The following is a 27,751-nucleotide window of genomic DNA, read 5'->3' on the forward strand; positions in this document are numbered from 1 at the left end:
AGCGGCTTTTGAAAAGGATCCGGCCACAGCAAGCTGATAAACAGGCACCATGAAGCTGGGGCAGCGTCTCTCTGTTTGTGTCCTGCTGCTACTTTGTGTGACACAGAGCGCAGATGGAGGGAACATTTTGGTGTGGTACACTGAAGGCAGCCACTGGATTAACATGAAACCTGTGCTGGAGTCGCTGATTGACAGGGGACACAAAGTGACGGTTCTGGTCCCGAGCACGTCAATGTTCATGAACACCAGTGAGCCTTCCCGCTTTGGCTACGAACCCTTCAACGTCTCTGTCTCAAAGGAGACAATGGAGGACTTTATGAAAGAATTCTTTCACTTCTCCATGTATGAAATGGATCATATGAGTTACTTGCAGATTTACATCAGATTCATTGAGCTGATGAAGGACAATCTGCAGAACTCTTTGAAGTTTTTGGATGGCGTGGTAAAATCAGAGACCATCATGAAGAAGCTGAAGGAGGGAAAATATGACCTTCTCCTGGCTGACCCCGTCTTCCCTGGCAGTGACTTAGTAGCAGATATTTTGGGCGTCCCCCTGGTCTTCTCCCTGCGGTTTTCCATAGGCAATACATGGGAGAGACATTGTGGTCAGTTACCCGCTCCTCCTTCCTTTGTTCCGGGCACTATGAGCAAACTGACTGACAAGATGGACTTCCGAGACAGAGTGTGGAACTTCCTCTTCTACACACTGCAGGACGCTGTGGTCGATAACTTTTTTTTTAAAGAAGTAGATAAATATTACTCCGAAATCAAAGGTGAGCAAAAACTGTGTGTAACAACTGTTTTTTATGGATCGCATGGTCACAGGTCTAACGATGATTGGATTAATTGCAATTGTTTTTTTTTTTTTTATCAAAACAATCATCAACAGTTTTATGTTTTAAGAAAATAAATGTACTGCTAGCAGCCCTTACTTTTGCATTGTGACAGGAAAACCCACCAGTGCCTGTGAGATGATGGGTAGAGCAGACATCTGGTTGATGCGAACCTACTGGGACTTTGATTTTCCTCGTCCTTCTCTCCCTAACTTCAAATTTGTTGGTGGGATCCACTGCAGACCTGCTAAACCTTTACCAGAGGTAACGCTGTCTCCACTATCACACACCTATTAATGTTTTATTAAATCTCCGAAGTAATCCTGACTTAAACGAACATTACCCACAAAATCACCATTAGTATTTCTGTAACTGACCTTGTGTTAAGTTAAATCCAAAAACAGTAAAAATTCTAAATGACCTAAAGTAAAAGGAGTCAGGGTTAAAAAAGGCAAGGTTTTAGTGAAAATGCATGTGTTTGGGAAATTCTGAGCAGACACCTGGGAAAATAAGACGTGGTTTATTCTGCAAGAGCTATGTGAGAGTTTGTAAACTGATGTTTTGAAATAGTTTTGCTGTTGTTAAATGCAGTCCCCCTTTAATTCAAGTCATCAATAATGTTCACCATTTTTGGATTCTTCATTTATCTTTGAGGCATGTGAGAAAGACAAAGTTTTCTTCACAAATTCAATATAACATTGGGTGAGTTACAGACATACTAATGGTGATTTTGTGGGTGAAGTATTCCTTTAAACTAGGGAGGAGAATTAGACAATAAAATGCTGAGGAAAGAAAAGAAAATGCTGGTTGGTTTGCGTTGAGGTAATGTTACTCTTCTTGCAGGATATGGAAGAGTTTGTGCAGAGTTCTGGAGATGCTGGCATCGTGGTCTTCACTTTGGGATCACTGATCAAAAACATCACCACAGAGAAGGGAAACATGATCGCCTCAGCCCTTGCTCAGATCCCACAAAAGGTCAGTGGACAATCTCTATGTGCCACATGGAATTAACCTGAATGATGCCGAGTTAGACCTACACAAGGCGGCAGGTCAAGTTCAGCTCAGTCCAGCTACAAAGTGTGGGCTGGTGGCTGGAGAGGTTCCAGTTAAACTCCTGGGCACTACCAAGGTGCCCCTCGCTGAAGCAACCTTCACGATGATAAGCATTCAATAAAACCAGCAAGTTAATCAGCTTATGATGAGGCTGGACTTCAGCAACTCATGATTTGCAATAAATGATAATAAAGTTATAGTGGCATGGCATTTTTTTCTGGTTAAAATATATACCACGGGTGGGCAACCTTTGGTTTCAGAGCCACATGCAGCTCTTCAGCCCATCTCCAGTGGCTCCCTGTTTCTTTGACACAAAATTATATGGAAATGAAGAAATGTACAGCCTGTGCAACAAACAATTTCTTTGTTTTACATTTCATCAACTAAAATGTGCATCATATGCATTATGGTATAGAATTAGCACTGTGTGGGTCTGAAAGTGTTTTTACTATTGTTTGTAGGTGCTGTGGAGATACAGTGGAGAAAAACCAGTGACTCTGGGTGCCAACACCAGAATATACGACTGGATCCCTCAGAATGACCTACTGGGCAAGTAAAGCTTTTATAAAAGCCTTTGAAAGTAATTCTTATGACTTTTACATTTAATAGGGTATCGCTAATATGACTATTTAGTTTGACAGTACAAAATCCCAAAGGGGCAGATAAAACATAGTGAGAATACTTTGATGAACTTTGTTGATTGGCAAGAAAGAGAACGTCATTTCAGGTGGTGATATTCATCCAGTGAAAAGTTAACTATGCAAACAGGTCCACACAATAAAGCTGCGTCCCAATTCTATTCTACAAGGGTTTCACACACATTCATTTATTTGTGGAGGTGACCACCATGATATCATGATTTTCCTCCATCAATTGATGTTCTATTTTTGGAGCTGGACCGTTAATTCAATGTGCTGTTAGTATATATCATTCCCCGTAAAACCCACAGTGCAGAGTGTACTCTGGGCTCAGTAAATGTGAAACTTAACAATTTATTAATTCATATAGAAACAGAATGCTCGATTTCTTAGTACAACAGCGCTCTCACTTAAGTGTTGTCCATCCTTTTTTCCAAACTACTAGTGATGTACCGGGCTGCACTCCCATGAAAACAGCGCAATCCAGCAATGGGTCAAAATGTTTACCTTTACTTTTACATTATACAGAAGTGATAAGATGTGCTTTAACAGCCTGTTCTGGTTGGAAAAGTAATGGAGATTTCATGATTTTTGGTAACCTATCAGGTCACCCCAAGACCAGAGCTTTCATCACCCATGGTGGCACAAATGGGATTTATGAGGCCATCTACCACGGTGTTCCCATGGTGGGTATCCCCATGTTTGCTGACCAGCCAGACAACATGGTCCACATGAAGGCTAAGGGAGCTGCAATTATTGCAGACTTGAACTTCATCAAGACTGAGGACCTGAGAGATGCTATCAATACTGTCATCAATGACAAATCGTAAGTTATTCTACCTATCTGCACTTCGTCTATTTAAGGGTATTACTGAAAAATTACTGCATTTCTGGAGACTTCACATTAATAATACAGACGCAAGATTGACAACATGCTATAAAGGAGGCATGGTGGAATGCAGTGTGACTCTGTTTAATTACCAACACAGAGTTTCAAGGTCACAAAGAAATTACTAAACCACTGGATGGCCATTTCTCCTCATGTATTGGTTCCCTCCTTTTGATATTTAGGTATTAAAATAACAAAAACTAAAGAATTAAACTTTTTGTATCACCATTCTTGGTAAAGCAAAGACACTAAATTATGAAAATAAAAATACATAACACATTAATGCACATTTTCACCTGTATATTCACATTCATAGGTACAAGGAAAATGTCATGCAGCTGTCCAGCATCCATCATGACAGACCAATGAGTCCTCTGGATGAGGCAGTATTCTGGATCGAGTACACCATGAGAAACAAAGGGGCCGAGCACCTGAGGGTTCAGGCCCATGAGCTCACCTGGTACCAGTATCACTGCTTGGATGTCCTGGCCTTCTTCTTCGTCATTGCTCTGCTCCTCATATTTCTTGTCATCAAGACCTGCAGTTTCTGCCTCCAGAGGTGCTGTGGCAGAAAGGAAAAGAGAAAGAGAAAGGCTGAGTAACTGACTGAACTGAAATGAAGCTGGTAAAAAAAAACGATGGATAAAAAAACAGTCCGCTAGTTCTCCTGTTGGTCTAAATCATGTGATGTAACCACAGTGCCCTGGACTGTAATTTGTGGCATGGGACCAGAAACTGTCACAACTTTGAAATAAATAATTTGGGTATCAAAACTGAAAATACATTCAAAAAATCTCTCTACAGTGTCCAGTATGACTGTGAAACTCCAAATGATGTAACATGTTTTGTACTACTTGTTTCACTTGCTTTGTCACCGTGAACTCAGATTAAGTCAACCTGTAAACTGAAGTAAAAACACTGTTCGACTCTCCATGGACAACACCATGAATTTGCATCTCAACATACTGTAGGTGGACACTCTTCTCGTTTGTTCCAGCATCAATTGCAGACAAGTGTGATCTAATTTCCATTATGTCAGTTACCCAAAGTTACATTTTCTTCTTTAAAAAACACATTAGTTTTACTTTTACGTGAGAATAAATTTCTGTGGTCATATATCACCATTTTTAATCGTGGATTCTGACATAACTTCCACAACTTAGTTGGAGTTTAGTTGGGGTTTGGTGCTCAGCATGAAGAAAATTATAGAAAAGGCGATTACTATTTCACAATTCAAGGAGTAGACCCCAGGACAGCTCGTATCTGACAGAGGTCTGGAGACGATAAACATGGACCCATCCAGGCTGAGGGAATCATGGACATGCAGCTGGTGAAGACAGGACAAAACATAAAACCAAAGCAATTAGACATGTTCCCACTGGTAAGAAGTTATGGAATAATCTCTCTTTATGTCTTTTCCTACCTGGAACACCTGACATCCAGGTGCTCCCATGTTAAAAGTTTAAAAATATAGACAATGATCTGATGGTGTAAGCTGTAAAGTAAACACTTTGGATGTTTTTAAAGCATAAAACATTGGTGTACTCACCTTTCCATGAAACACCTTTTCCATTGTTGTTTTTACACTCCTCCTTACAGGTGTTTGCCAGTTTGTGTCACAGAGTTTGGGGCTCTACATTGATGACAGATCCTTTTGAGGGCTTTAACCATCAGAACAGAAAAATCAAATCATAAGAGTGAAATGTGCTGAGAGAAGAAAGCCTCATTGCAAGTACAGCACAGGTCAACTGTGCCCTCTAGTGATCTTATATGAGAACAGATCAAATTGTCTTTTAATGGAGTATGACGTTCACACTTATGCTCTCTAGTTCCTTTCTTACTGTCAGCAAAAAAAAAACCCAAAAAACAGCACAAGCAGCATTATATGTCTGTTAGCTGTGAAGAGATAAAGTTAAACTAAAATCTGGGGAGCTAAAGTTTGTTTTTACTTTCCATGGATTTCTAGTACAGCATAGAAATTATTCTTGTTTTGTAATACTGTAAGACTGTCAACTTTAGAGCCGTTACCTTTTACCTCTAGCCATTTGCTTGGGGTGGGTCTGTTATCTAATGTGCAATGCAGCACAAAGAGGACCTACAAGCCAGAGTTCAGCTTTGTTTGTTAATAATTATTTTTCCAGAGGTACATTTTAAAGGTGATCTGGCCAACGTCCACTTTGACAAACAGGCACCATGAAGCTGGGGCAGCGTCTCTCGGTTTGTGTCCTGCTGCTACTTTGTGTGACACAGAGCGCAGATGGAGGGAACATTTTGGTGTGGTACACTGAAGGCAGCCACTGGATTAACATGAAGCCTGTGCTGGAGTCGCTGATTGACAGGGGACACCAGGTGACGGTTCTGGTCCCAAGCACATCAATGTTCATGAATACAAGTGAGCCTTCTCGTTTTGGCTATGAACCCTTCAATATCTCTGTCTCAATGGAGACCATGATGGAGTTTTTTGAAGAGTACCTTCACTTCTCCATGTATGAGATTGATCATATGAGCTACTTGCAGATGTACATCAAATACATGGATATGATGACAGTTGACCTGCAGTATTCTTTGAAGTTTTTGGATGGCGTGGTAAAATCAGAAACCATCATGAAAAAGCTGAAGGAGGGAAAATATGACCTTCTCCTGGCTGACCCCATCTATCCCGGCAGTGACTTAGTAGCAGATATTTTGGGCATCCCCCTGGTCTTCTCCCTTCGGTTTTCCCTAGCCCATAACTGGGAGAGACATTGTGGTCAGCTACCTGCTCCTCCGTCCTTTGTCCCTGGTGCTATGAGCAAACTGACTGACAAGATGGACTTCCGAGACAGAGTGTGGAACTTCCTCTTCTACGCACTGCAGGACGTTGTGATCGATCATGTTTCTTGGAAAGGATTAGATAAATATTACTCTGAAATCAGAGGTGAGCTACAACTGTGTGTAACAACTGTTTTTTTATGGATCACATAAAGTCCAATGATGACTGGATAAATCACAATGTTTATCTATCAACACACTTAACACTTTATTGTTTAAAAAAATAATAATAATAATAATTATCTGACGTTTTTGTTATACTTTTCAATGTACTGCTAGCAGCCATTACTTTTGCATCGTGACAGGAAAACCCACCAGTGCCTGTGAGATGATGGGTAGAGCAGACATCTGGTTGATGCGAACCTACTGGGACTTTGATTTCCCTCGTCCTTCTCTCCCTAACTTCAAATTCGTTGGTGGGATCCACTGCAGACCTGCTAAACCTTTACCAGAGGTAACGCTGTCTCCACTATTACACACCTATTAATGTTTTATTTAACCTCCGAAGTAATCCTGACTGAAAGGAAAATCACCCACAAAATCACCATTAGTATTTCTGTAACTCACCCCATGTTGAGTTTAATTCAATACGAAAACTTTGTTTTACTTATGTGCCTCCACGGTGAACGAAGAATCCAAAAACAGTAAACATTCTTGATGTCTGTTGCTTTTGTTAAATGCAGTCCCCCTTTGTTTTAATTCATCAAGAATGTTGGCTGTTTTTAGATTCTTCATTTATCTTTGAGGCATGTGAAAAAGACAAGGCTTTCTTAGCAAATTCAATATAACATTGGGTGAGTTACAGACATACTAATGGTGATTTTGTGGGTGAAGTATTCCTTTAAACTAGGGAGGAGAATTAGACAATAAAATGCTGAGGAAAGAAAAGAAAATGCTGGTTGGCTTGCGTTGAGGTAACGTTACTCTTCTTGCAGGATATGGAAGAGTTTGTGCAGAGTTCTGGAGATGCTGGTATCGTGGTCTTCACTTTGGGGTCATTCATCAAGAACATCACCACAGAGAAGGGAAAAATGATCGCCTCAGCCCTCGCTCAGTTACCACAAAAGGTCAGAGGACAATCTCTATGTGCCACATGGAATTAACGTGCCATACACAAGTTCTAGTGCTCGCAATACTACTGTGAAAATGGGTCGAAGCCCAGTTTAAGAGCATCCACGTCTGTCTGCATATTACATTGTTGTAAGAGTAGCGTAGCGTACTGTGTGCATAATGAGTGTGTGGTCTAGAGGAAAAGAAACGGTGGATGCGCAGTAGAGCTGCAGTCTGTGAAATTTCATTTGTGTGATTCTAACAAAACTGTTACTGACGGGAGATCAGTAAGATTCATGTTTATTTTTCAACAGCAATAAAATGATAGATAAAGTTGAAGATAAAGATAAGCAACTTTGGTCTAAAAAAAAAAAAATCTCAATTAGATCATTTTCCCATATCCTTAAGCCCTAATTAAATGTACTGCTATATGGTCTATGATAAAATAAAATTGGCACTGTGTGGGTCTGAAAGTGTTTTTACTATTGTTTGTAGGTGCTGTGGAGATACAGTGGAGAAAAACCAGCGACTCTGGGTGCCAACACCAGACTATACGACTGGATTCCCCAGAATGACCTACTGGGCAAGTAAAGCTTTTATAAAAGCCTTCGACAGTAATTCTTATGACTTTTACATTTATTGGGGTATCCACCACATTTATTTCACTATTCAGTTTGACAGTACAAAATCCCAAAGGGGCATACAGTAGGAGATAAAACATAGCAAGAATACTTTGATGAACTTTGTTGTCTGGCAAGAAAGAGAATGTCATTTCAGATGGTGATATTCATCCAGTAAAAAGTTAACTATGCAAACAGGTCCACACAACAAAGCTGTGTCCCAATTCCATACTACAAGGGTTTCACACACATTCATCTATCTATTTGTGGTTTTGATCAACTGATCAAGATGTGTATATATAGATATATATATATATATATATATATATATATATATATATATATATATATATATATATATATATATATATATACAGTACAGGCCAAAAGTTTGGACACACCTCCTCATTCAATGCGTTTTCTTAATTTTCATGACTATTTACATTGTAGATTCTCACTGAAGGCATCAAAACTATGAATGAACACGTGGAGTTATGTACTTAACAAAAAAAGGTGAAATAACTGAAAACATGTTTTATATTCTAGTTTCTTCAAAATAGCCACCCTTTGCTCTGATTACTGCTTTGCACACTCTTGGCATTCTCTCCATGAGCTTCAAGAGGTAGTCACCTGAAATGGTTTCCACTTCACAGGTGTGCCTTATCAGGGTTAATTAGTGGAATTTCTTGCTTTATCAATGGGGTTGGGACCATCAGTTGTGTTGTGCAGAAGTCAGGTTAATACACAGCCGACAGCCCTATTGGACAACTGTTAAAATTCATATTATGGCAAGAACCAATCAGCTAACTAAAGAAAAACGAGTGGCCATCATTACTTTAAGAAATGAAGGTCAGTCAGTCCGGAAAATTGCAAAAACTTTAAATGTGTCCCCAAGTGGAGTCGCAAAAACCATCAAGCGCTACAACGAAACTGGCACACATGAGGACCGACCCAGGAAAGGAAGACCAAGAGTCACCTCTGCTTCTGAGGATAAGTTCATCCGAGTCACCAGCCTCAGAAATCGCAAGTTAACAGCAGCTCAGATCAGAGACCAGATGAATGCCACACAGAGTTCTAGCAGCAGACCCATCTCTAGAACAACTGTTAAGAGGAGACTGCGCGAATCAGGCCTTCATGGTCAAATAGCTGCTAGGAAACCACTGCTAAGGAGAGGCAACAAGCAGAAGAGATTTGTTTGGGCCAAGAAACACAAGGAATGGACATTAGACCAGTGAAAATCCGTGCTTTGGTCTGATGAGTCCAAATTTGAGATCTTTGGTTCCAACCGCCGTTTCTTTGTGAGACGCAGAAAAGGTGAACGGATGGATTCCACATGCCTGGTTCCCACTGTGAAGCATGGAGGAGGAGGTGTGATGGTGTGGGGGTGTTTTGCTGGTGACACTGTTGGGGATTTATTCAAAATTGAAGGCACACTGAACCAGCATGGCTACCACAGCATCCTGCAGCGACATGCCATCCCATCCGGTTTGCGTTTAGTTGGACGATCATTTATTTTTCAACAGGACAATGACCCCAAACACACCTCCAGGCTGTGTAAGGGCTATTTGACCAAGAAGGAGAGTGATGGAGTGCTGCGGCAGATGACCTGGCCTCCACAGTCACCGGACCTGAACCCAATCGAGATGGTTTGGGGTGAGCTGGACTGCAGAGTGAAGGCAAAGGGGCCAACAAGTGCTAAACACCTCTGGGAACTCCTTCAAGACTGTTGGAAAACCATTTCAGGTGACTACCTCTTGAAGCTCATCGAGAGAATGCCAAGAGTGTGCAAAGCAGTAATCAGAGCAAAGGGTGGCTATTTTGAAGAAACTAGAATATAAAACATGTTTTCAGTTATTTCACCTTTTTTTGTTAAGTACATAACTCCACGTGTTCATTCATAGTTTTGATGCCTTCAGTGAGAATCTACAATGTAAATAGTCATGAAAATAAAGAAAACCCATTGAATGAGAAGGTGTGTCCAAACTTTTGGCCTGTACTGTATGTATATACACAAGAATCAAGAACACGTGGTCACAATGACCTTGACCTCTGATCACCAAAATCTAACCAGTTGATCACTGAAGTGGTTGTTTGAAGAAATTCCTTCAAGGCATTCTTGAGATACTGCATTCACGAGGATGGGACGAGCTGTCGGACGGACAACCGGAAAACATAAAGCCTTCTGCCACAGCTATCACCGGCACAGAAGCATGAAAAGTTAACTTACCTAATTGTTTTGGACAAACAGGAAATGATACAATGCTTGTAGTGTCAGATGTCACTCAAACTGCAACTTTGTGATGTCATTGTCAACTTCACACAGAACGATGGTTTTCCAAAAATGTTATTATTTCCTGTTTTACTACAGCATGCCTAAAACTGTTTGACCAACATCCACAATTAGCTTTTTCAGGCTGTGTGCATTTCCTTCATTTATATTGTACTTTACATTGTGTGACAATGGTGTCAATCAACAGCACACATAAAAATTAAGCGTTGTTTAGTTTACATTCTGACTGCTTTGAGTGTATATGTTTACTTCCCCTTTTAAAGTGTGCATACAGTACACACTTATTACCTGCTTAGATTTAGGAAATTGTACTGGGACACAGCTTAAGGCTGACTTGGACCAAAAAAAAAAAAAAAACAAAGTGTGGAAAAGGTGTGATAAAAGCAAAAATCCTTGAGGTGGGGGGCTGGGTGTATGATTGTCTCTTTCTGCTGTTTTTCCAAAGTCTCTATGGGATCTGATCTAGATAGCTTCCACTTACAAGCCTTTGCCAAAGTTCAGTATATGTTTACAGCAGTTACATAAAGTAGAGGTGATAAGATGTGCTTCAAGAGCCTGCTTTGATTGGAAAAATAATGTAGGTTTCATGATTTTTGGTAACCTATCAGGTCACCCCAAGACCAGAGCTTTTGTCACGCACGGTGGCACAAATGGGATTTATGAGGCCATCTACCACGGTGTTCCCATGGTGGGTATCCCCATGTTTGCTGACCAGCCAGACAACATGGTCCACATGAAGGCTAAGGGAGCTGCAATTATTGCAGACTTGAACTTCATCAAGACGGAAGACCTGAGAGATGCTATCAATACTGTCATCAATGACAAATCGTAAGTTATTTTACCTATCTGCACTTGGTCTGTTTTAGGGTATTATTGAAAAATTACTGCATTTCTGGAGACTTCACATTAATAATACAGACGCAAGATTGACAACATGCTATAAAGGAGGCATGGTGGAATGCAGTGTGACTCTGTTTAATTACCAACACAGAGTTTCAAGGTCACAAAGAAATTACTAAACCACTGGATGGCCATTTCTCCTCATGTATTGGTTCCCTCCTTTTGATATTTAGGTATTAAAATAACAAAAACTAAAGAATTAAACTTTTTGTATCACCATTCTTGGTAAAGCAAAGACACTAAATTATGAAAATAAAAATACATAACACATTAATGCACATTTCCACCTGTATATTAACATTCATAGGTACAAGGAAAATGTCATGCAGCTGTCCAGCATCCATCATGACAGACCAATGAGTCCTCTGGATGAGGCAGTATTCTGGATTGAGTACACCATGAGAAACAAAGGGGCCGAGCACCTGAGGGTTCAGGCCCATGAGCTCACCTGGTACCAGTATCACTGCTTGGATGTCCTGGCCTTCTTCTTCGTCATCGTTCTGCTCCTCATATTTCTTGTCATCAAGACCTGCAGTTTCTGCCTCCGGAGGTGCTGTGGCAGAAAGGAAAAGAGAAAGAGAAAGGCTGAGTAACTGACTGAACTGAAATGAAGCTGGTAAAAAAAAACGATGGATAAAAAAACAGTCCGCTAGTTCTCCTGTTGGTCTAAATCATGTGATGTAACCACAGTGCCCTGGACTGTAATTTGTGGCATGGGACCAGAAACTGTCACAACTTTGAAATAAATAATTTGGGTAACAATACTGAAAACACATTCAAAAAATCTCTCTACAGTGTCCAGTATGACTGTGAAACTCATAATGATGATGATGAAAATGATGTAACATGTTTTGTACTACTTGTTTCACTTGCTTTGTCACCGTGAACTCAGATTAAGTCAACCTGTAAACTGAAGTAAAAACACTGTTCGACTCTCCATGGACAACACCATGAATTTGCATCTCAACATACTGTAGGTGGACACTCTTCTCGTTTGTTCCAGCATCAATTGCAGACAAGTGTGATCTAATTTCCATTATGTCAGTTACCCAAAGTTACATTTTCTTCTTTAAAAAACACATTAGTTTTACTTTTACGTGAGAATAAATTTCTGTGGTCATATATCACCATTTTTAATCGTGGATTCTGACATAACTTCCACAACTTAGTTGGAGTTTAGTTGGGGTTTGGTGCTCAGCATGAAGAAAATTATAGAAAAGGCGATTACTATTTCACAATTCAAGGAGTAGACCCCAGGACAGCTCGTATCTGACAGAGGTCTGGAGACGATAAACATGGACCCATCCAGGCTGAGAGAATCATGGACATGCAGCTGGTGAAGACAGGACAAAACATAAAACCAAAGCAATTAGACATGTTCCCACTGGTAAGAAGTTATGGAATAATCTCTCTTTATGTCTTTTCCTACCTGGAACACCTGACATCCAGGTCCAAAGTTTAAAAATATAGACAATGATCTGATGGTGTAAGCTGTAAAGTAAACACTTTGGATGTTTTTAAAGCATAAAACATTGGTGTACTCACCTTTCCATGAAACACCTTTTCCATTGTTGTTTTTACACTCCTCCTTGCAGGTGTTTGCCAGTTTGTGTCACAGAGTTTGGGGCTCTACATCGATGACAGATCCTTTTGAGGGCTTTAACCATCAGAACAGAAAAATCAAATCATAAGAGTGAAATGTGCTGAGAGAAGAAAGCCTCATTGCAAGTACAGCACAGGTCAACTGTGCCCTCTAGTGATCTTATATGAGAACAGATCAAATTGTCTTTTAATGGAGTATGACGTTCACACTTATGCTCTCTAGTTCCTTTCTTACTGTCAGCAAAAAAAAACAAAAAAAACAGCACAAGCAGCATTATATGTCTGTTAGCTGTGAAGAGATAAAGTTAAACTAAAATCTGGGGAGCTAAAGTTTGTTTTTACTTTCCATGGATTTCTAGTACAGCATAGAAATTATTCTTGTCTTGTAATACTGTAAGACTGTCAACTTTAGAGCCGTTACCTTTTACCTCTAGCCATTTGCTTGGGGTGGGTCTGTTATCTAATGTGCAATGCAGCACAAAGAGGACCTACAAGCCAGAGGTCAGCTTTGTTTGTTGATAATTATTTTTCCAGAGGTACATTTTAAAGGTAATCTGGCCAACTTCCGCTTTGACAAACAGGCACCATGAAGCTGGGGCAGCGTCTCTCGGTTTGTGTCCTGCTGCTACTTTGTGTGACACAGAGCGCAGATGGAGGGAACATTTTGGTGTGGTACACTGAAGGCAGCCACTGGATTAACATGAAGCCTGTGCTGGAGTCGCTGATTGACAGGGGACACAAAGTGATGGTTCTGGTCCCGAGCACATCAATGTTCATGAATACGAGTGAGCCTTCTCATTTTGGCTATGAACCCTTTAACGTCTCTGTCTCAATAGAGACCATGATGGAGTTTTTTGAAGAGTACCTTCACTTCTCCATGTATGAGATTGATCATATGAGCTACTTGCAGATGTACATCAAATACATGGATATGATGACGGTTGAACTGCAGTTTTCTTTGAAGTTTTTGGATGGCGTGGTAAAATCAGAAACCATCATGAAAAAGCTGAAGGAGGGAAAATATGACCTTCTCCTGGCTGACCCCCTCTATCCCGGCAGTGACTTAGTAGCAGATATTTTGGGCATCCCCCTGGTCCTCTCCCTGCGGTTTTCCCTAGCCCATAACTGGGAGAGACATTGTGGTCAGCTACCCAGTCCTCCGTCCTTTGTCCCTGGTGCTATGAGCAAACTGACTGACAAGATGGACTTCCGAGACAGAGTATGGAACTTCCTCTTCTACGCACTGCAGGACGTTGTGATCGATCATGTTTCTTGGAAAGGATTAGATAAATATTACTCTGAAATCAGAGGTGAGCTACAACTGTGTGTAACAACTGTTTTTTATGGATCACATGAAGTCCAATGATGACTGGATAAATCACAATGTTTATCTATCAACACACTTAACACTTTATTGTTTAAAAAAATAATAATAATAATAATTATCTGACGTTTTTGTTATACTTTTCAATGTACTGCTAGCAGCCATTACTTTTGCATCGTGACAGGAAAACCCACCAGTGCCTGTGAGATGATGGGTAGAGCAGACATCTGGTTGATGCGAACCTACTGGGACTTTGATTTCCCTCGTCCTTCTCTCCCTAACTTCAAATTCGTTGGTGGGATCCACTGCAGACCTGCTAAACCTTTACCAGAGGTAACGCTGTCTCCACTATTACACACCTATTAATGTTTTATTTAACCTCCGAAGTAATCCTGACTGAAAGGAAAATCACCCACAAAATCACCATTAGTATTTCTGTAACTCACCCCATGTTGAGTTTAATTCAATACGAAAACTTTGTTTTACTTATGTGCCTCCACGGTGAATGAAGAATCCAAAAACAGTAAACATTCTTGATGTCTGTTGCTTTTGTTAAATGCAGTCCCCCTTTGTTTTAATTCATCAAGAATGTTGGCTGTTTTTAGATTCTTCATTTATCTTTGAGGCATGTGAAAAAGACAAGGCTTTCTTAGCAAATTCAATATAACATTGGGTGAGTTACAGACATACTAATGGTGATTTTGTGGGTGAAGTATTCCTTTAAACTAGGGAGGAGAATTAGACAATAAAATGCTGAGGAAAGAAAAGAAAATGCTGGTTGGCTTGCGTTGAGGTAACGTTACTCTTCTTGCAGGATATGGAAGAGTTTGTGCAGAGTTCTGGAGATGCTGGTATCGTGGTCTTCACTTTGGGGTCATTCATCAAGAACATCACCACAGAGAAGGGAAAAATGATCGCCTCAGCCCTCGCTCAGTTACCACAAAAGGTCAGAGGACAATCTCTATGTGCCACATGGAATTAACGTGCCATACACAAGTTCTAGTGCTCGCAATACTACTGTGAAAATGGGTCGAAGCCCAGTTTAAGAGCATCCACGTCTGTCTGCATATTACATTGTTGTAAGAGTAGCGTAGCGTACTGTGTGCATAATGAGTGTGTGGTCTAGAGGAAAAGAAACGGTGGATGCGCAGTAGAGCTGCAGTCTGTGAAATTTCATTTGTGTGATTCTAACAAAACTGTTACTGACGGGAGATCAGTAAGATTCATGTTTATTTTTCAACAGCAATAAAATGATAGATAAAGTTGAAGATAAAGATAAGCAACTTTGGTCTAAAAAAAAAAAAAAAAAAAATTCACAATTAGATTATTTTCCCATATCCTTAAAGGGAAATTTTGTTTTTTTCAACCTGTCTCCTATCGACCTAATTTTGTTTCAAGTCACTAGTGACATAGACATAATAGTTAGCATGTTAGCTGTTAGCCTAGATACAGCTGTAGCGTCAGACCTGTTAAAACGTAATTGAATGGGCATCCTTTCAAGTGAAGTTAAGTTAGTCCACTAAACAAGCTTTTTCTCCACAAAGACTGCCTCATATCATTAGGATAAATGTCAGAGAACATATAGAAAACGACATGTAAACGTGTTGTCTTACCTTACCGGTGTGCTGCCATGTTTGTTGTTTACCATTTAGCTAAGGCTGCAACCGGTCCCATTCCTTGCAACAGAGGCATTCCTCTTCTGTGTGCATTGGGGCACAGCATTCACAGGTAACGTTACACCACCAATCTCCAGAGCTAAAGCCTTCCAGCAGCCATTCCTCCTCTCTCGTCCTCTACCTGTTGTGCCTCTCTCTCTCTCCTCCTCCGTTCTTCAATTTCATGAAGCTCTTCGTCAGTGCATTCTGGCTCAAATAAATAAGGGCGGCCATCAAACTCTGCAAAATCAAATTCCTCCTCCACAAAGTCGAAGTCTGGCAAAAAGTCAGCCATTATTCTATAAATCTTTCATAAAATAAATGAATGAACTTTTCAGGCTACTGTCCGGTTCTGCCTTGCAGCTGCTGCTGCTTGTTCTCGCGAGATTTCGGCCGCACTTTGGGAAGCAGAGGTAAATGGTAAACACACCGTAAGGTAAGACAACAACTCTGAAGACCACCTAAATGTGGAATGTTAGTATATAGGCTTTCCACATCAAGAGTCGATGGCCGCCCTCATTTATTTGAGCCAGAATGCACTGACGAAGAGCTTCGTGAAATTGAAGAACGGAGGAGGAGAGAGAGAGAGGCACAACAGGTAACATTAGAGGACGACAGAGGAGGAATGGCTGCTGGAAGGCTTTAGCTCTGGAGATTGGTGGTGTAACGTTACCTGTGAATGCTGTGCCCCAATGCACACAGAAGAGGAATGCCTCTGTTGCAAGGAATGGGACCGGTTGCAGCCTTAGCTAAATGGTAAACAACAAACATGGCAGCACACCGGTAAGGTAAGACAACACGTTTACATGTCGTTTTCTATATGTTCTCTGACATTTATCCTAATGATATGAGGCAGTCTTTGTGGAGAAAAAGCTTGTTTAGTTGACTAACTTTGCACTTGAAAGGATGCCCGTTCAATTACGTTTTAATAGGTCTGACGCTACAGCTGTATCTAGGCTAACGGCTAACTATTATGTCTATGTCACTAGTGACTTGAAACAAATTTAGGTCAATAGGAGACGAGTTGAAATAAACCGAAATTTCCCTTTAAACCCTAATTAAATGTACTGCTATATGGTCTATGATAAAATAAAATTGGCACTGTGTGGGTCTGAAAGTGTTTTTACTATTGTTTGTAGGTGCTGTGGAGATACAGTGGAGAAAAACCAGCGACTCTGGGTGCCAACACCAGACTATACGACTGGATTCCCCAGAATGACCTACTGGGCAAGTAAAGCTTTTATAAAAGCCTTCGACAGTAATTCTTATGACTTTTACATTTATTGGGGTATCCACCACATTTATTTCACTATTCAGTTTGACAGTACAAAATCCCAAAGGGGCATACAGTAGGAGATAAAACATAGCAAGAATACTTTGATGAACTTTGTTGTCTGGCAAGAAAGAGAATGTCATTTCAGATGGTGATATTCATCCAGTAAAAAGTTAACTATGCAAACAGGTCCACACAACAAAGCTGTGTCTCAATTCCATACTACAAGGGTTTCACACACATTCATCTATCTATTTGTGGTTTTGATCAACTGATCAAGATGTGTATATATAGATGTGTATATATATATATATATATATACACACACACACACAAGAATCAAGAAGACGTGGTCACAATGACCTTGACCTCTGATCACCAAAATCTAACCAGTTGATCACTGAAGTGGTTGTTTGAAGAAATTCCTTCAAGGCATTCTTGAGATACTGCATTCACGAGGATGGGACGAACTGTCGGACAGACAACTGGAAAACACAAAGCCTTCTGCCGCAGCTATCACCGGCACAGAAGCATTTTGGACAAACAGGAAATGATACAATGCTTGTAGTGTCAGATGTCACTCAAACTGCAACTTTGTGATGTCATTGTCAACTTCACACAGAACGATGGTTTTCCAAAAATGTTATTATTTCCTGTTTTACTACAGCATGCCTAAAACTGTTTGACCAACATCCACAATTAGCTTTTTCAGGCTGTGTGCATTTCCTTCATTTATATTGTACTTTACATTGTGTGACAATAGTGTCCACACATAAAAATTAAGCGTTGTTTAGTTTACATTCTGACTGCTTTGAGTGTATATGTTTACTTCCCCTTTTAAAGTGTGCATACAGTACACACTTATTACCTGCTTAGATTTAGGAAATTATACTGGGACACAGCTTAAGGCTGACTTGGACCAAAAAAAAAAAACAAAGTGTGGAAAAGGTGTGATAAAAGCAAAAATCCTTGAGGTGGGGGGCTGGGTGTATGATTGTCTCTTTCTGCTGTTTTTCCAAAGTCTCTATGGGATCTGATCTAGATAGCTTCCACTTACAAGCCTTTGCCAAAGTCCAGTATATGTTTACAGCAGTTACATAATGTAGAGGTGATAAGATGTGCTTCAAGAGCCTGCTTTGATTGGAAAAATAATGTAGGTTTCATGATTTTTGGTAACCTATCAGGTCACCCCAAGACCAGAGCTTTCATCACCCACGGTGGCACAAATGGGATTTATGAGGCCATCTACCACGGTGTTCCCATGGTGGGTATCCCCATGTTTGCTGACCAGCCAGACAACATGGTCCACATGAAGGCTAAGGGAGCTGCAATTATTGCAGACTTGAACTTCATCAAGACTGAGGACCTGAGAGATGCTATCAATACTGTCATCAATGACAAATCGTAAGTTATTTTACCTATCTGCACTTAGTCTGTTTTAGAGTTTTATTGAAAAATTACTGCATTTCTGGAGACTTCACATTAATAATACAGATGCAAGATTGACAACATGCTATAAAGGAGGCATGGTGGAATGCAGTGTGACTCTGTTTAATTACCAACACAGAGTTTCAAGGTCACAAAGAAATTACTAAACCACTGGATGGCCATTTCTCCTCATGTATTGGTTCCCTCCTTTTGATATTTAGGCTTTAGAATACATGAAACTAAATAATTCAACCTGTTTTATCCCTATTCTTGGTAAAGCAAAGAAACTTAAGTATGAATATAAAAAAAAATACATAAGACCTAAATCCACATTTCCACCTGTATATTAACATTCATAGGTACAAGGAAAATGTCATGCAGCTGTCCAGCATCCATCATGACAGACCAATGAGTCCTCTGGATGAGGCAGTATTCTGGATTGAGTACACCATGAGAAACAAAGGGGCTGAGCATCTGAGGGTTCAGGCCCATGAGCTCACCTGGTACCAGTATCACAGCTTGGATGTCCTGGCCTTCCTCCTTGCCATCATTCTGCTTCTCGTATTTCTCTTCATCAAGACCTGCAGTTTCTGCCTCTGGGGGTGTTGTGGCAGAAAGGAAAAGAGAAAGAGAAAGAGAAAGGCTGAGTAAATGAACGGACATGTAGTTGGTTAAATAAGTAATGGCTGAAAAACAACAGTTTTCTGGTTGTCCTGTTGGTCTAAATCATGTGATGTAAGCATAATGCCCTGGATTGGAATATGTGGATTAGATCCAGAAATTTGTAATTAATAATTTTGACAAAAAAAGTGAAAATACATTAAAAAATTACTTTACGGTGTCCAGTATTATCATGAATCTCCAAACAATGTACCATGTGTTGTGCCATTTATTTCACTTGTTTTGTCACCATAAACTCAAGTTCAGTAAGCCTGTAAACTGAAATAAAAACAGCCTGAACAAATACCATGTTTTTGCTTTACATTATAAATAGAGACAACTGCACCTAAGACCAATTAGACATCAACCACTGAATGTCCAATGGCTGATGTAATTTTTGGAAAAAACAAAGGGAATTTGTTATGTTCATTTATGTGTCTGCACCCACTCCTGATGGCACAAACACAGGAGGCAAAAGCGAGGCCGATTTTCAATATCATCAATATCATCTCTATGTACTGGAGAAGCTATAATGAAGATATTTTGCATGTAGTGTACATCCAAGCACCACCTGAGGTCACTATGGTGCAACAGGTAGCTGAGCTTATGAGGAAGAGTTAAGAGGACTGTCAACAGCTGGCCAGTGTCATGCCCACAACAGCAGAGAGAGTGCAGAAAGACCGCACCAGAAAACAGCTTATTTTCACATCTTGTTTTTACACCTATTTTTACATTATTTCAACCAACCCAGAGTTGGTGATTGTTGGATGGAACAGTGGATTAAATTTTTTTTTTAAACTTTAGACAGACTGATGTTGACCTGTAACATAACAGGACGGTTAAATATCAGCAGGTCACTGTTTAATGATAAATCTACCACCATGTCCATGGCACTGAAATGGCACACCTTACTGTAATCCCCATTTCCTTCCATTCTGTCCCTCCATCTTCATAGTTTTCCCCTTTAATCTGTCTCACATCTCTGTACATCCTATAGGTTGTATAAGGGCCCACTACAGGTCCTGGCCTTCTCTGCAATGAGCCATCGGCTACGTGCCTCTGATCTATCTACAACTACAGAAACAGACAAAGATTTTGCCCCCACCCCAACCCCCCCCCCCCACCACACATACACACACACACACACACACACACACACACACACACACACACACACACTTCTGACATTAATCTACTACCACTGTCTTTAACCATTTGCTTGGGGGTGGGTCCATTATCCAATATGCCATGCAGCATAAACATAAACTATGAGCCAGAGTTCAGATTTTTCTGTCAATAATTCCTATTCAAGGAGTACCTTTTCAGGCAGAACCCGCCAGTTTTCATCATGAAGCTGGGGCAACATCTCTTTGTTTGTGTCGTGCTGCTACTTTGTGTGACACAGAGCGCAAATGGAGGGAACATTCTGGTGTGGTACACTGAAGGCAGCCACTGGATTAACATGAAGCCTGTGCTGGAGTCGCTGATTGACAGGGGACACCAGGTGACGGTTCTGGTCCCAAGCACATCAATGTTCATGAACACCAGTGAGTCTTCTCGCTTTGGCCATGAACCCTTCAATGTCTCTATCTCAGTGGAGACCATAAAAGAGTTTTATGAGGATTATATTCACTTCTCCATGTATGAGATTGATCATATGAGCTACTTGAAGATGTACATCAGACACATGGATATCACAAAGGAGTACCTGCAGATTTCTTTGAAGTTTTTGGATGGCGTGGTGAAATCAGAGACCATCATGAAGAAGCTGAAGGAGGGAAAATACGACCTTCTCCTGGCTGACCCCATCTATCCCGGCAGTGACTTAGTAGCAGATATTTTGGGCATCCCCCTGGTCCTCTCCGTGCGATTTTCCCTTGCTCATAACTGGGAGAGACATTGTGGTCAGCTACCCACTCCTCCTTCCTTTGTCCCTGCCGCTATGAGCAAACTGACTGACAAGATGAATTTCTCAAGGAGAGTGTGGAACCTCCTCTTCTACGCACTGCATGATGCTGTGACCAATAATGTTTTGTGGAAAGAATTAGATAAATATTACTCTGATGTCAAAGGTGAGCAACTCAGCTCAGCAAGTCAAATGATGATTTGATTGATTTTGATTCACTGCAATGCTTTAATATCAAATCACTTACATCAATAATTTTATATTTTAAGTAAATATGAAATTAAGAATCATAAGTATTGGTGATACTTTGAGATGTGCAGCTGACAGGCATTACTTTTGCATCGTGACAGGAAAACCCACTAGTGCCTGTGAGATGTTGGGTAGAGCAGACATCTGGTTGATGCGAACCTATTGGGACTTTGATTTCCCTCGTCCTTTTCTCCCTAACTTCAAATTCATCGGTGGGATCCACTGCAGACCTGCTAAACCTTTACCAGAGGTAACGCTGTCTCCACTATCACACACCTATTAATGTTTTATCACACCGTCACAGTATTCCTGACTTAAACAATGAAGAGAATAAAGCAAATGGTATGCTGAGGGGGAAAAAAGGAAAATGCTGGTTGGTTTGCATAACGTTTGGTAACGTTACTCCTCTTGCAGGATATGGAAGAGTTTGTACAGAGTTCTGGAGATGCTGGCATTGTGGTCTTTAGTTTGGGATCGTTCATCAAGAACATCACCACAGATAAGGGAAACATGATAGCCTCAGCTCTTGCTCAGTTACCACAAAAGGTCAGTATAGTCTGTGTGCCAACTGGAAATAGGGTGTTGATGGCATACTGTTACATTGCTGTCACATGACAAAGCAGTTGTAAGCAGGGACTATGTTAAATGTTTTTCTTATAAAAAGACTCTTTTTGGTTTGAGTTTCCAAAACACAGTTAGTGAATGCAATGCTATTTGATTGATGACTGATGTCCTGACATGGCACCAATTGCTTTGGAAGTTGCTGCTTGAAACTGCAAAATAAGGTGATGTAACTAAAAAGAAAAAAAAAAAAAAGGCAACAAAGTGTTTACGCTGAAGAATTATCCAATCTGGAGTAATGTTTAAAGGTCCAGTGTGTAGGATTGAAGGGCATCTCTTGGCAGAAATTGTATATTACTGTGTTTTATTTAGTGTATAGTCACCTGAAAATTACAATCAATGTCTCTTCATTACCTTAGAATGAGCCATTTATATTCATATAACAAATGGGTCCTCTTCTACCAAGTCCACCATGTTGTTCTATAGTCGCCCAAATGGACAAGCCGACACTGGCTTTAGATAGGACCATTCGCTTTATCACATTTTTACATTAAGCACTGTACTTCTCTTACAGGCAATCTGGAACGTCAATGCTAGATGCCACTAAATCCTAAAACCTTTACCTGGACCTTTAAGTCTAAAATTGATTTTCACACCATTTTGACATTCAATGAAACCAACCCCTCCCTGCAAGAAAGTTAATGAGCGTATGATGGTAAGAGGTCAGACAGCAGAAACACATGACAGTTAATGGTAATAAATGGTAAACTTAGAGTAACATCACTGCATTTTTTCTGGTTGAATCAGGAAATTGGGATGGGACATAAGGCAAGGAAAACCTATCAAAGGATTTTATGGGAATCATGGATCAAGGATGACAAATCACACTAGATAAATTTTATTTGTATTTTATATGTAATTGAAACTAACTGTGTTAGTTGAAAACTGTTTTCTACTGTTGTTTATAGGTGCTGTGGAGATACAGTGGAGAAAAACCAGCGACTCTGGGTGCCAACACCAGAATATATGACTGGATTCCTCAGAATGACCTACTGGGCAAGTAAAGCTTTTATGAAAATCTTCAACAGTAATCCTCATGACTTCTAATATTAAATAAATTTGGGTATCCACCGCAGTGGGTTTTGTCATTATTAAGTTGGGCAGTACGAAATCCTAAGGGGACATACAGTAGGAAAGACAACCTAGTAAGAATATTTTGGTGAAGTTTGTTCTCTGGCAAGAGGCAATCCACAGACGAGGATTTTTCCAACCACTACACATTAATAAGTTCTTTTACATACTGGTATTTCATATACATGATTCTGTACAATTTATCCAAATGACTTTGGTGACCCCCTTTTCCTCTATTGCCACCATAAGTTCATGGCACTTCAGCACAAATCCTTGTGGTGGACCTTGTGATGTCGCACTGTAGTTTTCTGCAGTTTTTCCAAAGAATCTCTGGGATCTAATCTATTAAACTTCCACTCACAATCCTTGCCAATGTCCAGTTTAGATACTTATTACAGTTACATCATACAGAAGTGATGACATGTGCTTTAACAGCCTGTTCTGGTTTGAAAAATAATGTAGGTTTCATGATTTTTGGTAACCTATCAGGTCACCCCAAGACCGTAGCATTCATCACCCATGGTGGCGCAAATGGGATTTACGAGGCCATCTACCATGGTGTTCCTATGGTGGGCATCCCCATGTTCGCTGACCAGCCACACAATATGGTCCATATGAAGGCTAAGGGAGCTGCAGTTACTGTAGACCTGAACTTCATGAAGACCGAGGACCTGAGAGATGCAGTCAATGCCGTCATCAATGACAAATCGTAAGTTATTTTACTTATCTGCAGTTGTTTTTTTTATGCCAGAAACACATAAAGCAGCTGGTAAGTGGGATCTGCCGCAAAATGCCATGCAATGTCCATGGAAAGCTGCTGCGGCAGCTTCAAGCTCTGCAAGCTGCGGCCATTTGATTCTATGGCAAAGTGCAGCCAAACTAAAAGTTGTGTATTGTATATTTTTCTTGGTGAATTGTGGCCAGAACATACCCGCAGCCAATCAGTAAACAAAGTCCTGTGACTCCTGCGAGATGATCTATTTTACAACAAATTTTCTTCCCTCCTGAAACACATACACAAGCCTCCCAGCTGCAGAAAAATTTTATTGTCGCAGCAAGCCACACTTTGCTGCTGCTTGGTGTGGTTTCAGCAATGGGTCATTAATAAAAGGTATTCAAAAGACAAATTTTCCCTTCAAGAATAGTCATCTAATCTTGAAGGAGCAACTGCTCCTCTTGGGTGGGGTGGTGGGCAGACTAAGATTGATTCACAGACCCCATGAATCAGCCAAAAAGGAGTTGCAGCGAGTCATCAGGAATAGGGAAACCAGTACCCCCCTCATGTAGCCAGACCTGGGAGGGAAGCTCCTAATGGCCTTGTTGGATGGACACAACCCAAAAGAAGAACCTGGAGCTGCCGCCCTGTGGGCACACTGCCCACAGGGACAGGCACTAGGCTCGAATGCATTGCCAGCTGGGTGGCAGGCAAGGAGGGGACCTAGAATCCTAGAGAAAAAAAACAAAGCTGATATGTAAGGGGGAGTGATATCAACTGAAAGGCCAGAAGAGCTGCTACTTTGGCTGTCACCATAGTGAAAACCCAGGTATGCAATTAGTTTGCAGAGGCTACCAACTGGAAGGATTTTCAGATGGCCACGAGAAAGATCTGGCAAACTGACAAGAGTGAGAGCTGTGTCTGTATTCTTGGTTGGAAGTCAATATAGTTGACTATAAATTCAGAATACAGTTGACTATAAATTTAGAGGCCTCTGCCAGGGTTGTCTCTCAGGGTTAGGGGTTTGTGGAGTTAGGGTTAGGGGTTTATCCTGGAGACCCTGGCATTGTGGTCTTCACTTTGGGTTCATTCATCAAGAACATCACCATAGAGAAGGGGAACAGAATAGCCTAAGCCCTCACTTAAATCCCTTAAAAGGTCAGAATAAATCTCTATGTGCCATTTGGACTTGACTTGAATGAATACTAAACTATTGGCTGGCCTCTTCTTCTCATATGATATGTTGATGTTCCTTTTTAGGATTTTAGCTTTCACATACATTAAACTAAAAAAATTCAACCTTTTCGGTCCTTTTCATCATCATTCTTGGTAAGCCAAACAAAAAAAAAAGTATAAAGATTAAAAATATGTACAATGCATTAATTCATATGTTGACCCCTATGTGTCCACATTCATAGGTACAAGGAAAATGTCATGCAGCTGTCCCATATCCACCACGAACAACCAATGAGTCCTCTGGATGAGGCAGTATTCTGGATCGAGTTCACCATGAGAAACAAAGGGGCCAAGCACCTGAGGGTTCAGGCCCATGAGCTCACCTGGTACCAGTATCACTGCCTGGATGTCCTGGCCTTCTTCCTTGCCATCGTTCTGCTCCTTGTGATCCTGTTCATCAAGACCTGCAGTTTCTGCGTCTGGAGGTGCTGTGGCAGAAATGGAAAGACAGAGAGAAAGGCTGAGTAACTGAATAGAAATGTAGCTGGTTAAAAAAGTAATGGCTGTTGGTGTAAACCATGTAATGTAACCACAATGCCCTGAATCGGAATATGTGGCTAAGGTTGAAATAACTAATTTGGCAACAATATTGAAAAGACGTTTAAACTAGAATTACTGCTTCCCAGTTGTATGCCTTGCACAGTTTACATCCGTGACTATGAAGACATGATTGCGTCACAAGCATCTTCCCCCACGCAGCACAGATGCATGAAAATCACTTTACATTGTCCAGTATTTTTGCCAAACTAAACTCAGCCAGCCTGTAAACTGAAGTAAAAACATTGTTAGACTCTAAATAGACAAATATACCATGTTTTTGCATTCTAATTTATGTGGACATTCTTCTTGTTTTCTCCCTCATGTATCACAATTAATTACTTCAACTGCAGACAGGTGTGCTCCAATTTTCTCATAACTGCATCTGAGGCTATCTGGACATTGTATGTTCACTGGCTGGTGTTAGTTTGGGAAAAAAAAAAAAACAACAGGGGATTTTATGGTGTTCATTTCATTCTTTAATCTAGCTGGTTACAATTGGTGGCCTAATTAGTGTACAAAAATTTAAATGTAACACTTTTGTTTTTGCTCCCATTTTTCTCTCCTTCAAATTAAATATCTAAAGCTTTGTCTATGCCAGGGGTGTAGGGTTGGGACTCGTTAGGATTTTAACGATTGCGATTCCTTACCGATTCCTCCTACCGATTCCTACATTATATTCATTATACTTGCTATACTTAAACAAGTATATAATAAACACAAATGCAATCATACAAATACAAAAACTTTATTCTAACTGTTGCACAGTACAATTAGATGAAAATACACATTTGTGTGTGGTGTGTATTTCAGATTTAGAGCTTGTATCATCTCCCTGAGAATATATAACAACAAAAAGTGATTCTCTGATTTCTACAGTAACACTATTACCTCAAATTAACCACAGCAGGGGCGTCGGTAGCGTAGTGGATAGTGCCAGCGCCCCATGTACAGAGGCATCACCTTGCTGCAGCGGCCGCGGGTTCGAATCCGGCTTGCGGCCCTTTGCTGCATGTCAGTCCCCACTCTCTCTCAGTCTCCCCATTTCACTCTCTGTCCTGTCAATAAAGGCAAAAAGCCCATAAAAATAATCTTTTAACCTCAGCAATGTAATAAAAATACTTATATGCATTCATGCTTGGGCAATGTTATTTACGTGACAACACCTGAACAGAACACACACACACACTGGCTGTTTGTTTTTACCGCTCCCCTCGCTGGAAATCTCGGACCTCCCACCGCCCGCTCTCAAACACGGAGATCTCCCTCTCAGCGGGGCACCCACACTGCACGCCCAGCCTGTTAAATAGCCTGTAACCATAACAACTGTGTGACACAAACTCAGTGCTTTAGTAATTAAATAATGTCGGGCTCGGTCGGGTTCGGACAGAAATATGCGGCCCATGCCGCACTCTAATGGAAATGCACGTGATGTTTTTTTTTTACAATCAAGGAACCGTTTGCAGGAACCGTTACTCCAAATGTGATGGAACCGGTTCCGGAACCGGAACTTTGGACCCGGTTCCAAGAAAGAACCGGATCCGGATCCCTACCCTACAGGGGTGTCAAACTCATTTTAGTTCATGGGCCACATACAGCCCAATTTGATCACAAGTGGGCCACATCAGTAAAACCATTGCATAATAACCTGTAAATAACAAAGCCTTCAAATGTTTCCCGCTCTTTTAGTGTTAAGAAGTAACATTACAAGTAGTATACATTCTGAAATCAATTAATTAACAATCCATGTACAAACCAAATGATAAACCGCCTGAAATTAAGGCTGAAGGATGACAGAAATATGTGCAATTTCAACAATATACAGTACAGGCCAAAAGTTTGGACACACTTTCTCATTCAATGCGTTTTCTTTATTTTCATGACTATTTACATTGTAGATTCTCACTGAAGGCATCAAAACTATGAATGAACACATGTGGAGTTATGTACTTAACAAAAAAAGGTGAAATAAGTGAAAACATGTTTTATATTCTAGTTTCTTCAAAATAGCCACCCTTTGCTCTGATTACTGCTTTGCACACTCTTGGCATTCTCTCCATGAGCTTCAAGAGGTAGTCACCTGAAATGGTTTTCCAACAGTCTTGAAGGAGTTCCCAGAGGTGTTTAGCACTTGTTGGCCCCTTTGTCTTCACTCTGCAGTCCAGCTCACCCCAAACCATCTCGATTGGGTTCAGGTCCGGTGACTGTGGAGGCCAGGTCATCTGCCGCAGCACTCCATCACTCTCCTTCTTGGTCAAATAGCCCTGGAGGTGTGGAGGTGTGTTTGGGGTCATTGTCCTGTTGAAAAATAAATGATCGTCCAACTAAACGCAAACCGGATGGGATGGCATGTCGCTGCAGGATGCTGTGGTAGCCATGCTGGTTCAGTG

The 27,751-nt window shown here is 40.7% G+C and overlaps 3 protein-coding genes and 1 long non-coding RNA gene across 9 annotated transcripts in view; 3 read left to right on the forward strand and 1 right to left on the reverse strand.

Annotated features, from left to right (window-relative positions):
- LOC117252422 (UDP-glucuronosyltransferase 2C1-like) lies at positions 1-11,855 on the forward strand. 2 transcript variants are annotated; one of them, XM_033619287.2, is made up of 7 exons: positions 1-773; positions 5,704-6,330; positions 6,530-6,678; positions 7,160-7,291; positions 7,770-7,857; positions 10,793-11,012; positions 11,392-11,855. In XM_033619287.2, the coding sequence occupies exons 1-7, from the start codon at positions 50-52 to the stop codon at positions 11,675-11,677; spliced, it is 2,226 nt and encodes a 741-aa protein (XP_033475178.2). In that variant the 5' UTR covers positions 1-49; the 3' UTR covers positions 11,678-11,855. The 2 variants fall into 2 exon arrangements, with proteins under 2 accessions (XP_033475178.2, XP_033475177.2); XM_033619286.2 differs by lacking the exons at positions 5,704-6,330; positions 6,530-6,678; positions 7,160-7,291; ... (1 more) ...; positions 10,793-11,012; positions 11,392-11,855 and adding exons at positions 949-1,097; positions 1,677-1,808; positions 2,348-2,435; positions 3,131-3,350; positions 3,730-4,344 and having other exon boundaries at positions 8-773.
- Positions 11,532-27,204, reverse strand: LOC117252426 (uncharacterized). 3 transcript variants are annotated; one of them, XR_004501322.2, is made up of 6 exons: positions 26,253-27,204; positions 25,148-25,252; positions 18,867-18,962; positions 12,630-12,741; positions 12,313-12,417; positions 11,532-11,637 (listed from the first exon to the last, which is right to left on the reverse strand). It is a non-coding gene; the product is annotated as an uncharacterized LOC117252426 (long non-coding RNA). The 3 variants fall into 3 exon arrangements; XR_013492007.1 differs by lacking the exon at positions 11,532-11,637 and having other exon boundaries at positions 12,066-12,417; positions 26,253-26,419; positions 26,549-27,204; XR_013492006.1 differs by lacking the exon at positions 11,532-11,637 and having other exon boundaries at positions 12,066-12,417.
- On the forward strand, positions 13,238-19,331 carry LOC117252423 (UDP-glucuronosyltransferase 2A1-like). The gene is made up of 6 exons (XM_078170570.1): positions 13,238-13,996; positions 14,195-14,343; positions 14,825-14,956; positions 16,805-16,892; positions 18,123-18,342; positions 18,726-19,331. Exons 1-6 carry the CDS (start codon positions 13,273-13,275, stop codon positions 19,015-19,017), a joined length of 1,605 nt encoding a protein of 534 aa, XP_078026696.1. The 5' UTR covers positions 13,238-13,272; the 3' UTR covers positions 19,018-19,331.
- The window catches only part of LOC117252424 (UDP-glucuronosyltransferase 2A1-like), a 19,132-nt gene continuing 11,587 nt past the window's right edge, over positions 20,207-27,751 (forward strand). The window contains exons 1-6 of one of the 3 annotated variants that reach the window (XM_033619291.2): positions 20,208-21,098; positions 21,283-21,431; positions 21,596-21,727; positions 22,711-22,798; positions 23,363-23,582; positions 25,007-26,258. In XM_033619291.2, the coding sequence (XP_033475182.2) occupies positions 20,375-21,098; positions 21,283-21,431; positions 21,596-21,727; positions 22,711-22,798; positions 23,363-23,582; positions 25,007-25,292 (1,599 nt within the window). In that variant the 5' untranslated portion in view covers positions 20,208-20,374 and the 3' untranslated portion in view covers positions 25,293-26,258. Of the gene's footprint in view, positions 21,099-21,282; positions 21,432-21,595; positions 21,728-22,710; positions 22,799-23,362; positions 23,583-25,006; positions 26,259-27,751 lie in introns of those variants that run through there. The other 2 variants (XM_078170571.1, XM_033619290.2) reach the window with 2 other exon arrangements.

Source organism: Epinephelus lanceolatus, chromosome 9 (genome assembly GCF_041903045.1).
Source record: "Epinephelus lanceolatus isolate andai-2023 chromosome 9, ASM4190304v1, whole genome shotgun sequence".
Classification (NCBI taxonomy): domain Eukaryota; kingdom Metazoa; phylum Chordata; class Actinopteri; order Perciformes; family Serranidae; genus Epinephelus; species Epinephelus lanceolatus.